Consider the following 11,277-nt stretch of genomic DNA (forward strand, 5'->3'; position numbering starts at 1 on the left):
ATTTGTCTGAAGTCAAACCTCGTAAACTTTGACCAAATTTATAAAAAAAGACAAATATTTAAAATGTGAAATCAACAACATTAGATGCGTCATGACTTTACCTTTCATATTGTATAAATTTAGCATTATAAATGTTAATATTTTTTTATATAAATATGGTCAAACTTTACGAAGTTTGACTTCAGACAATCCTTAGGGCATGTATAATGGTTGATAAGATAGTCTTATCTTAAATTTTACATGTAAATTAGAGATGACAAAAAAACATGTCTATAATAGATCATCTCTTAGTCTTATTTTTAATAATTAGTTGTTCCTAAAAAATATGGTGAGACAAATTATGCTAAGAGATCATCTCTTGTCTTCTCTTAAATAAGATAAGACAAGTCTTCTCTTATGATTTCTCTCTCATCCACCTCATCATTTATCCTACATAGCACTCTTAAGATAGAACCATTGTACATGCCCTTATATGCAATGTTTCTGCAGCCGCAGCGTGTACTAGTGCATTGTTTCCGGCTCCCGCACCTTTGCCCTCCTCGTTCGTCTCCAACCGAACTCAACCCACCTCCTGTCCCAACTGGCCGTTGCCGTCGCCATCCATCCTCGTGATCGAACCCATCCATTCGTGTCCAAATCTCCTACGTACGATACTCGTGCCCAAATTGCGCTGCTACTCCGCCGGCCACCTAGCTAGCCGGCTCTCCATCGATATATACTCCCGGTCCAGCAGCCTCCCCTCCTCCCCATCTCACCGGAGCTTCACCTGCGCTGCGCACGCGCCATTGATTCATCCCAGCCTCCCCGTGTCCAACCTCAGCGCCTTCCGTTCTCGCCGCTATCCAAGATTCCGAGGTACGACCATCCTGCCCAACCATGTTTTTTTTCCTCGGATTTTTGGTCGCTCGTCGCTCGGGCTTAGTTTCGGGTTCGTGGGTGACCATGGGGGTCCGGCGGCGGCGGCGACGTTTACGGCTCTGGCCGTGGGGTTCCGACCAGACAGGCTTTCGCTGCCGCTGCCGCTGCGCTGGTGCCAGTCAACCGGCGGCCAGGGGGGCAGAGGCAGCAGCTTTCCATGTGCATTTGCTCGCGGTGTGGGCGGCGTGGCACCGCCGGAGCCTGCCTGCTCACGAGTCACACGCCGGGTTAGGCGGTTAGGAGAAGCACGCAAGAAAGGCGGACGGACGGACGGACGGACGCCGGGACAAGCGTGAGGCCGCTGATGTAGCTCACGAGCTGCGTGGCCGCGTGGCTGGCACTGTCTGCGTGCGTGTCGCCGCGGTGCCGTGGCCCGGTGGATGGATCGCTTGAAAACGATGGACAGGCTGCCGTCTGGCCAAGCACTTCAATCATGTTGCCAAAAAAGACCGGCACTTTTTTTTGGGGGGGGGGGGGGGGGGGGGGGGGTTGTGTCACCTATGATCCAGCTTTGGACCTTCGATTGTTTGATTGGACATTACACATGGCCGTGTGATGTTCTGCTTTGCTTACGAGATAGTAACTTTCGGCTGGATAGCACAAATTTACTACTCTAGCTTGTTTTTTTTACCCCAATTTTACTAGCTAGTTGTCTATCTTAGTATAGTATCTGACAGTTACCTCTAGCAAGCAAAAAATAGTGTTGGACGCACATTTTCATTTTTCATTTCTCATGAATAGAAAAGCGCATTTCAAGTGGCTAGTAACTCCGTATCACTTGTCATGTTCCTTTTCTTGAAAATAAACAGATATACTATTTATTTCTCAAGTGAACATGACTATTTTACACACGTTTGAAAAATGAACAGCATACGAATAACACATATTCTTGATTAACCACTACCAGGTGTAGTAGTATGCAGTGTGGTGTTTGTTGCTAACTGTATTCTTGTGGCAGGAAATCTAACTGTAACAAAAACTCTGATAACCTGAATCCGAATGTGAGGCACTCTTTTCAGTTTCTGGAGCAGACCCCAACAGGTTCATGATCGTCACGCCTACTTAATTGCGCTCATCCACAATGGGGTCCGAGACAACTGAAGTGCGTGGCACAATCCCTTCGGCTGTTGCTATTAAATCGGGTGATTTTGTGATAATAATTAACTCTCTGACACCAATGGAATGTTCGTTCATTTTCACTCAGAGAAATGACACCTTGCTGGGAAATGGAGTCATCGGCATTCTCGCCGAGACCGTCAATATGTGGGAGAGGAGGGCGCCGTTAACTCCTTCCCACTGCGCTCGTCTTGTGCTCGGAGGAGGCAAGCGCGAATCCGGCGTGAACCGGATCATCGTGCAGCCAAGCACCAAGAGGATCCACCACGATGCTCAGTACGAGGATGCTGGGTGCGAGATCTCAGAAGATCTGTCAGAGTGTGGCCTCATCGTAGGCATCAAGCAACCAAAGGTAACATTGTAACCAATTAAGTTAGATGCTCCAATTGACTTTGATTTACAGTTTGTGACGGTATTACAGTTGTGGAAACGGTCTGAGATGTGTTTAATTGTGCAGTTAGAGATGATTCTTCCGGATAGAGCATATGCATTCTTCTCGCACACCCACAAGGCCCAGAAAGAAAATATGCCGCTGTTAGATAAGGTAGTTATCATATAGCGCATACGCATTTCTGAGGAGGAAATGGTGCGCTAAATTGCTGGTTCATATTTTTCAGATCATGGAGGAAAGAGTGTCCTTGTTTGATTATGAGCTAATTGTCGACGACGATGGGAAAAGGATGCTGGCATTTGGGAAATTTGCTGGCAGAGCTGGACTGATAGACTTCTTACACGGTCTCGGGCAGAGTAAGAACACTGTTTTATTTCTCAGTTCATGCCCTGACCTGATATTGTTATGCCTGCGATGCTCCAATTTGCTATCTCGACTTATCATGAAGGGCAACTTGTTCTGTCGTAAGCAACTGTTAGTTATGCATTGTCCTAAAGTATTTCCCTTGCAATTTCAGGATATCTGAGCCTTGGGTACTCGACTCCGTTTCTGTCTCTGGGGCAATCCCACATGTATCCTTCCCTCGCTGCAGCCAAGGCTGCAGTCATCGCCATTGGTGAAGAGATAGCAACATATGGACTTCCATCTGGAATTTGTCCGATTGTATTTGCATTCACCGGATCCGGAAATGGTAATCCCAGTGTTCACTTTCGTTGCCTTCACATTCAGGTTACTGGTTGCAGCACACTTACTCACATTTATAACTTCATGTGTCACAGTTTCGCAGGGCGCACAAGAGATATTCAAGCTATTGCCACATACCTTCGTTGATGCTGACAAACTCCCCGAGCTCTCTGCGGTATTACTCCTTTTGTGCCAGAAATTTCACATCTATAAGTATATAAAAACAACGTTAGTTTTGTGAGTTTGGTTTTGTCCCCATTGACATGAACGAAATCTCTGCCACCTGTGGATCGTTATCTATGCTAGCAAATTTGGTTACTGATTGAGTGGTTATGGGTCAGTATTTGATTATTATTTTTGCAAGTCTAGCTTAATATATCTCAGTTTGCTCTATTCCTGAAATTATACAGGGAAAGAGTCTGCCTCCACATCATCAGTCAACCAGGAGAGCATTCCAACTATATGGATGTGTTGTCACATCTAAAGACATGGTCGCACCCAAGGATCCCAGCAGATGTTTTGACAAAGTAATGCACATTTCTTAAGTTTATCAAATAAATGTTGGTTTTTAGTTTCTAACAGGAAATGCTAAGGTATAATAACATCAGCATAGGTCATTACTCTTAACTGAAATAAAATATTTATCCTGTCATAACATGATACCCTTTTCTCATAATACAATTTCCATCGTTCAACTAATTTGCTGCAAAGAGATGTTCAAATGTTTTGCCTGTTTACAGTACATTGATCATGCCCTCACGTTCCTAATCCTGTTAACCAATCCACTACTGATCTTTTTCGCTTCTCTTCGTAAATTTTGAACTACGGTGTTAGCCAAATAAAAGTTTCCATCTCTTCTGTTTTATTAGTATTTCTTCGCTTTTCAGTAGCCTGACTGCAAGAAATCTTTCATCGACATTGTCTGTAGGCTGACTATTATGCTCATCCAGAACACTATCGCCCTGTTTTTCATGAAAGGATTGCTCCATATGCATCTGCCATTGGTATGGTCCACAACTCATTGCTTTCATTTTATATTGCTCAATTTTGTTACGTTTCTGTATTTTTGGCACAATCTCTAAAACAAGTCTAGACCATAGGATTTTCATCATCTATGTTACTTAGTTATATAAAGATACTATGCATTGAAGTGCATAGCACAGAACAGTGCTGGTTCTAAACTGATGCTGGCATTGATAAGAGTTGCTAATGTAATGAGGTGCCGGTTGCAGGGTGTATAGTTTACACTTATAAATCATGGAGATTTCATAAAAAATCTTCTATCTGTTGCAGTAGAGATACTAGGCGTTTAGCCATTATATTCTAATTTGTATCCATGCATTACTACAGTTAACTGTATGTACTGGGAGAGGAGGTTCCCACGACTATTGAGCATTGACCAGTTACAACAGTTGATGAAGAATGGGTGCCCTTTGGTTGGCATTTCTGATATAACTTGTGACATTGGAGGTTCCATAGAATTTGTGAACAGAAGTACATCAATAGAGAGGCCTTTCTTCCGGTAAGAATTTTGGATATTCACTACGGATGCATAAATTTAAATTGCTTGTAATCTTCTGCACATTGTCTGTTAATTATAAATAAATAGAACCGTCTCTGGTAAATACTCTGGAGTAGTACCACACAGATACTTGGTTCTGCTTCTTCATAATTGGTGGTTTTTGCTTAGCCAGTGACTTTTTGACAAATCACCTTGGATATGCAAATCTAGGTATGATACTTCGACTAATTTGTACCATGATGATATGGAAGGCGATGGTGTGATCTGCTTAGCTGTTGACATTCTGCCTACAGAGTTTTCCAGAGAGGTGAGAAATTTATGATAAGACAAAATAAACTATTTTTGTTGCAGTTCCAATTTGTTGCTATGAGATGACTCCTATTCTCTTGTACTCAAACTCTGCAGGCCTCCCAGCATTTTGGAGACATATTATCTAGATTTGTTACCAGCTTGGCCTCAGCTAAGGGACTGCTGGAGCTTCCTTCCCACTTGAGAAGAGCTTGCATCGCATATGCTGGCAAACTCACTCCTCTGTATGAGTATATTCCTCGGATGAGAAAGACTATGATGTAAGTTTCAAATATTTCTCATCATAACTGTCATAATTCTGTGTGATAGTTTCAGAGGATATGTATTTCTGTTCATGTCCTGAATCCTTGAGATCCCAGATATATTTTGTAAAGGGAAGAAAATAGGTAATCATACTGGACAGTGGGCAGGATGTAGTTCCAGTCTGAAGTGATATGTCTATCTTTCTACCATGTTTCAGAATATTTTTTGAACATTGTGTTTTTTATTTTATTTGCTGTTTGTTAGCATTAGTTATGTTTACAGTACCACAGTTTTCTGGTCATGACTGATGACTGGTACTGTAAATATTTACCATCTCCGAGCATGTTTACTGCCTATAATGTCATTTTAAACATTTTGTTTTGCTCTTATGCAGAGAATTGCCACCAACTCCAGCGAATTCATTGCCTGATAAGAAGTACACCACCCTGGTTAGAAATATAATTCTCTAATATTGTGGTGCATTTTTTTTAACTAAATCTTTTGGAACTTGCATATGATCTGCTCTATAATGACTTCTCAGTTGCCTCCTAACAATTTGTCGATCAATGAAACAGGTATCTCTCTGTGGCCACCTCTTTGATAAGTTCCTTATAAATGAAGCTTTGGACATCATTGAGACAGCTGGGGGTTCTTTTCACTTGGTTAAATGTGATGTTGGACAAAGCATCGATGATATGTCCTACTCGGAGCTTGAAGTAAGCAATAAAATTTCTTACTGATGTGAACTATTTTCAGTACGAAGTAAACACAACATGCTGTCTCTAGTTTGGTAGTTAACATTTAGTCTTTTTAGAGAAATTATTTTCTACAAGCATACATCAAAAGACTTATAGTCAAGGAGGTTAAGATGGCCTACCAAAAGACATCTCGTCAGTTGTCACAGAATTAGACTTCTGATTCTCTTTTGCATCTAGGAAAAGTGTGGAACTGATAGTGATGGATGGTAACTTATGTTTGGGGCATGATGGATGGTAACCTTTGGTGGCCATTTTGATCAATTACTGAGCATAATGAAGCAAATAGTACAAATAATTGAAAGGTGTCCAAGAACATCAAAGGAAAGAAGTTGGATCTAACAGCTCTTGGACCGCCTTTGCCCATCCCTATCGGGTCATCACCTCATAAAAAGACAAAAATAAGAAGAAGAGATCAGTACGTCTGGGCAAACATAGCCCTTTAGATATTTTGCACTCAATCATTGAGTGGGTTATAAATGTTCAGTCTCTACCCCCTTCCTGTGCCAACCAGAGTCTTCCGAGCTCCCACTTCAACTAACTGGAAGCTTGGACTGCCATGAATCAGTTTGTGATCCCTTCCTTTCATTTCCTTTCCTTTTTGAGCTGTGTTCCTTTAAATGATTTTTGGGCATTCTCTTTGGTGTGCTAGTTTTGTAAGTATTTTTGCTACCGCAGCTCCTCTAGTGATTCGAGGAAGGAAGAAACTGAAGGGCTCTGTTTCTGGGAGCATTTTATTTCTTTTGAACAGTATACCTTTGATTCTTAGCTTCCTTCTTAATATGCATGTACTACGTTTTGACCCCACTATTCTGGCATTTGAATACAGCAGATATTTAACAACATGTTGAAATTTGTCTTTTTTCTTATAACGTTAGGAACTCTTCCGCAGAAAAAAGTATCAGGACTCACAGGTCTGATACATCATATAAACCTACCTTAATAATTAACATATGTACTCGATGCAATGCATGTTGGATTATAAAATATAAAGATGTATTTTAACTTTTAGCACCCCTCACCAATTCATGCCTTTAAAGACAACCTTGTTTGATGTTGTACTGAAACATATGGTGCATTTCATTCTACAGGTAGGAGCAGATGATACGACTACATTAGACAAGATCATCGATTCCTTGACTTCTATCGCTAATGCGCACCGTGGAGATCCTAATGCTGCCGAGATATCTCTAAAGATAGGAAGAGTCAGCGAATGCGGAATTGATGACAGCATGGATAAAGTAGGACCAAAGGTTTTAATCCTTGGAGCTGGGAGAGTTTGTCGGCCAGCTGCTGAGTTTCTAACATCTTACCAAAACATCGACCAAGTACATGTTGTCGTGGCATCTCTGTATCAAAAAGATGCAGAAGAGGTGAATCTCACAGTACAGTGCGCTCCTTAGCTCTTATGCAAACTTTAGTTGCAAAAAATGTGTGTTAATTTTATCATGTTTTTCGATATTAATAAGCTTTGGAAAATTCATTATGCTGTCATTTTTGTCCAAACCGAATATGTATTTGTAGAATTCAACCATTAGTCCGTTACTTATCTCATGTTTTTGTTTCTCTGCATTCAGACAGTTGACGGAATAAAGAATGCAACAGCAGCTCAGCTCGATGTTTCAGATACTGAAAGTCTTTCGAATCTTGTTTCACAGGTATTTTAACTCTGATATTTAATTTCTCTAGTGAACAAATACTCCTACTAGTACTTTTCATAGTGTCTTACAGTGAGCATAAGAGGCCAGACTTCTGTCACAAATAAATATACCCAACTCTGTCGGCATTCCTAGGTTAACTTTTCATGTACAAACCTTAAATGTTTGCAGTTCAGGATAGAGATTTCTACTCATTCTTGTCAAGAGAGTGCATAAGTTGTTGCAGATTAATAAATGATTGGAGTTCCTCTTACAGGTTGATGTTGTAGTCAGCTTGCTGCCTGCTAGTTTTCATGCTGCCATTGCAAGAGTATGCATAGAGGTAAGCTTAAACCACCGGTGGTGCTATATGGAAATTGAGGAATTGCTTCAGCTGATTGAGTTACATTTCTCTATGATAGCTCAAGAAGCACTTGGTCACAGCAAGCTATGTTGATGATTCCATGTCAAAGTTGGAGCAAGCTGCGCAAGGAGCAGGTGTAACTATACTCTGCGAAATGGGCCTTGATCCTGGCATAGGTACTTGCTAAATATAACGGCCAGCATATATATGTAGACAGCTCTAAAAATGGTCATTGCATATTATGTGATGAAGAAAAGGTTCTTTCATCATGGAGCAACTTTGCATGACAGAACATGTTGTGAATATATTTCCTGTACAGATCACATGTTGTCGATGAAAATGATTGATGAAGCACATGCTCAGAATGGAAAAATAAAGGCTTTTACATCTTTCTGTGGTGGACTTCCATCTCCAGCTGCCGCAAACAATCCACTGGCCTACAAGTTCAGGTAAATTCAACTATAGTGACTAGTAGTGTAACAAGGTCTCCACGCCTGGAGCTTGTGGCACAATATTGCATGAAACAAGTTTTACCAGCAATTCTGATTGGTATTTGTCTTGTTCTTAGTTGGAGTCCAGCAGGTGCCATCCGAGCAGGAAGAAATCCTGCTGTCTACAAATTTCTTGGAGAGACCATCAATGTGGATGGTAAGTTAGTCTCGTATCTCTTCAATTGCCCAGAGAAAGGGAGCACATTTCAATAGACTGGTTTACCCACACAAATTTACTGAACCAAAGGCTAACCTTATACTTAATCCATCGGGCCAATTGCACCCCTGCTGCTGTGAAGATCACCTGACTTAGAAAATACATAGCTGTGTCACTAACATGTGGCCTCAGAGCCCACTTAGCAGCCTCACATGTGGTGGTATTTTCCAATTTGTACATCCTTTGGATTTTGCAACGGTGCGGAGCTAATTTTCTCTAGTGTATACATTAACTTTACACTGGACATGAAACAGTTGGCAATCCCTTTTCATGTCATGGAATGTGACAAGGTGTTGAAACAGCTAAACAATGATATATTATGCCTGCAATATAAATACGAGGAAATGGGTCTAGTTTTTCGGGAGTACATATTTAATTATTACCTACTATATATGTTCTTTGTTATCATTTACTTACCACTTCCACAGGTAGTAAATTATACGAGTCAGCAAAGAGGCTCAGACTACCAGAGCTTCCCGCTTTTGCCCTGGAACACTTGCCAAATCGAAATTCCTTGATGTATGGAGACCTGTATGGGATCTCCAAAGAAGCATCTACCGTATATAGGTCCACTCTTCGTTATGAAGGTAAGTGTTGATATTTTTTTTTCACTGAGTTGTTCTCTTTGCAGTGTGTAATATTTTTGTTGCATTTGCACAGGATTTAGTGAGATCATGGCTATCCTGGCGAAAATTGGGTTTTTTGATGCTGAAAATCATCCACTGCTACAAGAAACTAATCGCCCAACATATAGGATTTTTCTCAACGAACTCCTTAATGTCAACAATGTATCCACATCTAACACAAAGGTAAATGGTGAAGAAACTGGAGGACATGACGATGAACTGATTTCAAGACTCATGATGCTTGGGCATTGCAAAGAAAAGGAACTAGCTGTCAAGATACTCAAAACCATCAAGTTAGTTTCTGATCCCTATGCTTTATGGGTCCCAATTGCATCTCTTCTACAGACTGCTTAAGTACCAGTTTAATCATGCACATCTAATATATGTGCAATGACTACGGTTGCAAGAAATAATTTAAGAATATGTTAGGAACAATCAGCATTGCTTCTGAAATTCGCGGTTAGAACTGATGAATCACTTAACTGGTCTTACACCTGCTAGGTTCTTGGGGCTGCATGAGGAGACACAGATTCCTAAGGATTGTTCAAGTGCATTCAGTGTTATTTGCCAACGTATGGAACAGAGAATGGCCTATGGCCACAATGAGCAGGTGAGACTTAATATCTTTCATCGTCGTTCTGTCTCATGTATTGCATATAACTATTGAAATTATTCTTGTACAAACAATATAACAGAAGCACTACTCTGTTTTTTCCTGCCTCTGTGACCTCTGTTTTCTTATCAGAGAAGAGAATCACATAATGTTACTTAAGAGGCAAAGATCTCAAGAGTAATAGTTTTATTTATCATTTTTTGACATAATCAACTGTGAATCTGGCAGCACCAAAGTTCACGCGCAGAGACTTATTAGTATTGTAGTAGATTGACAGTTTAATGACCAACCTGTACTTCTACATCTCACATTGCTTTCCAACACCATATGTCAATCATAAACAGGCTTGCAGAATAAATTAAAAGAGACTGGCTTACTTGGACCATGACGAGCTAAAATTTTGTTTTGCTCCCACGATTCAGGATATGGTACTGCTCCACCATGAAGTCGAGGTGGAGTACCCCGACGGGCGACCAACCGAAAAGCACCAAGCGACGCTGCTGGAGTTCGGAAAGACCGAGAATGGCAGGTCGACCACCGCCATGGCCCTCACCGTCGGGGTACCGGCAGCGATAGGAGCCCTGGTACTGCTGCACCCCAATCACAACACATCACACATCACACACACCTTACACCTGCATCAGAAAGAAACATGTGTTAATTTGTCCCCATCTTCTGTTGCAGCTCTTGCTCCAGAACAAGGTCCAGAGGAAAGGGGTGATCCGGCCTCTGGAGCCGGAGATCTACATCCCTGGTGAGTGCAGAAGCAAATTAACAACTCTGGTGATGCTTATGAGTTATGACTAATCCTGAGATTCTGACCTGTGTGTTTGCGGCTGTGAAGCGCTGGAGATCTTGGAAGCGGCGGGCATCAAGCTGATCGAGAGAGTGGAGACCTGAGAGGATGTCAGGATGGGATGAGAATCCACCGAGTATATATGCTGCTGCAACAGAGGCAGTGAGTAAATAAAATGATGATTCTCGCCGTTGTAAGTCAAATGAGCGAACTGTATGTATATATGTGACTATCTATTGTATATATATACCAAATCTGTCGCCGGTTGATTCGGTTGGTGAACTTCCTACTCTTCATTGTACTACATTGCCAACGAGAGACCCCGGCTAGGCCTTCTTCTCCGGCGGCAGCGACCGCGAGCACGCCGTTCTCGCGGCGCCGGGCGATGGCATACTCGTCGGCGTCGACCGGCCGGAGGAACCTCCTCCGTCCAAGAAATGGGGAATGGGGGTAGTAACCTGGATGCCGGTCTTGGAGAGGCTGGGGAAGCCCTATGGAGCCGACGCGCACGCCCCGGGAGCTTCCACGATGCCCGCCGATGCCATGGGCGCGTGGTCCACGCCGCCGCCTCCACGGTCAGCTGGCATCTCCCTCC

The 11,277-nt window shown here is 42.1% G+C and overlaps 1 protein-coding gene and 1 long non-coding RNA gene across 3 annotated transcripts; one reads left to right on the forward strand and one right to left on the reverse strand.

Moving 5' to 3' along the window:
- Nucleotides 1-510: 510 nt before the first annotated feature.
- Nucleotides 511-10,964, forward strand: LOC123128669 (alpha-aminoadipic semialdehyde synthase). 2 transcript variants are annotated; one of them, XM_044548732.1, is made up of 27 exons: nucleotides 511-855; nucleotides 1,877-2,020; nucleotides 2,123-2,386; nucleotides 2,492-2,578; nucleotides 2,652-2,781; nucleotides 2,943-3,116; nucleotides 3,205-3,284; nucleotides 3,520-3,636; nucleotides 4,038-4,113; nucleotides 4,460-4,631; nucleotides 4,842-4,938; nucleotides 5,037-5,200; nucleotides 5,578-5,632; nucleotides 5,759-5,899; nucleotides 6,817-6,852; nucleotides 7,030-7,311; nucleotides 7,516-7,596; nucleotides 7,853-7,918; nucleotides 7,998-8,115; nucleotides 8,259-8,388; nucleotides 8,508-8,587; nucleotides 9,076-9,234; nucleotides 9,308-9,566; nucleotides 9,775-9,883; nucleotides 10,309-10,470; nucleotides 10,571-10,640; nucleotides 10,731-10,964. In XM_044548732.1, the coding sequence occupies exons 2-27, from the start codon at nucleotides 2,000-2,002 to the stop codon at nucleotides 10,784-10,786; spliced, it is 3,186 nt and encodes a 1,061-aa protein (XP_044404667.1). In that variant the 5' UTR covers nucleotides 511-855; nucleotides 1,877-1,999; the 3' UTR covers nucleotides 10,787-10,964. The 2 variants fall into 2 exon arrangements, with proteins under 2 accessions (XP_044404667.1, XP_044404668.1); XM_044548733.1 differs by lacking the exon at nucleotides 6,817-6,852 and having other exon boundaries at nucleotides 514-855.
- On the reverse strand, nucleotides 3,110-10,833 carry LOC123128670 (uncharacterized). Its single transcript, XR_006463382.1, has 3 exons — nucleotides 10,709-10,833; nucleotides 10,264-10,521; nucleotides 3,110-3,316 (listed from the first exon to the last, which is right to left on the reverse strand). It is a non-coding gene; the product is annotated as an uncharacterized lncRNA (long non-coding RNA).
- Nucleotides 10,965-11,277: the final 313 nt, after the last annotated feature.

The sequence above is a fragment of the Triticum aestivum genome, chromosome 6A (assembly GCF_018294505.1).
Source record: "Triticum aestivum cultivar Chinese Spring chromosome 6A, IWGSC CS RefSeq v2.1, whole genome shotgun sequence".
NCBI classification, from domain to species: domain Eukaryota; kingdom Viridiplantae; phylum Streptophyta; class Magnoliopsida; order Poales; family Poaceae; genus Triticum; species Triticum aestivum.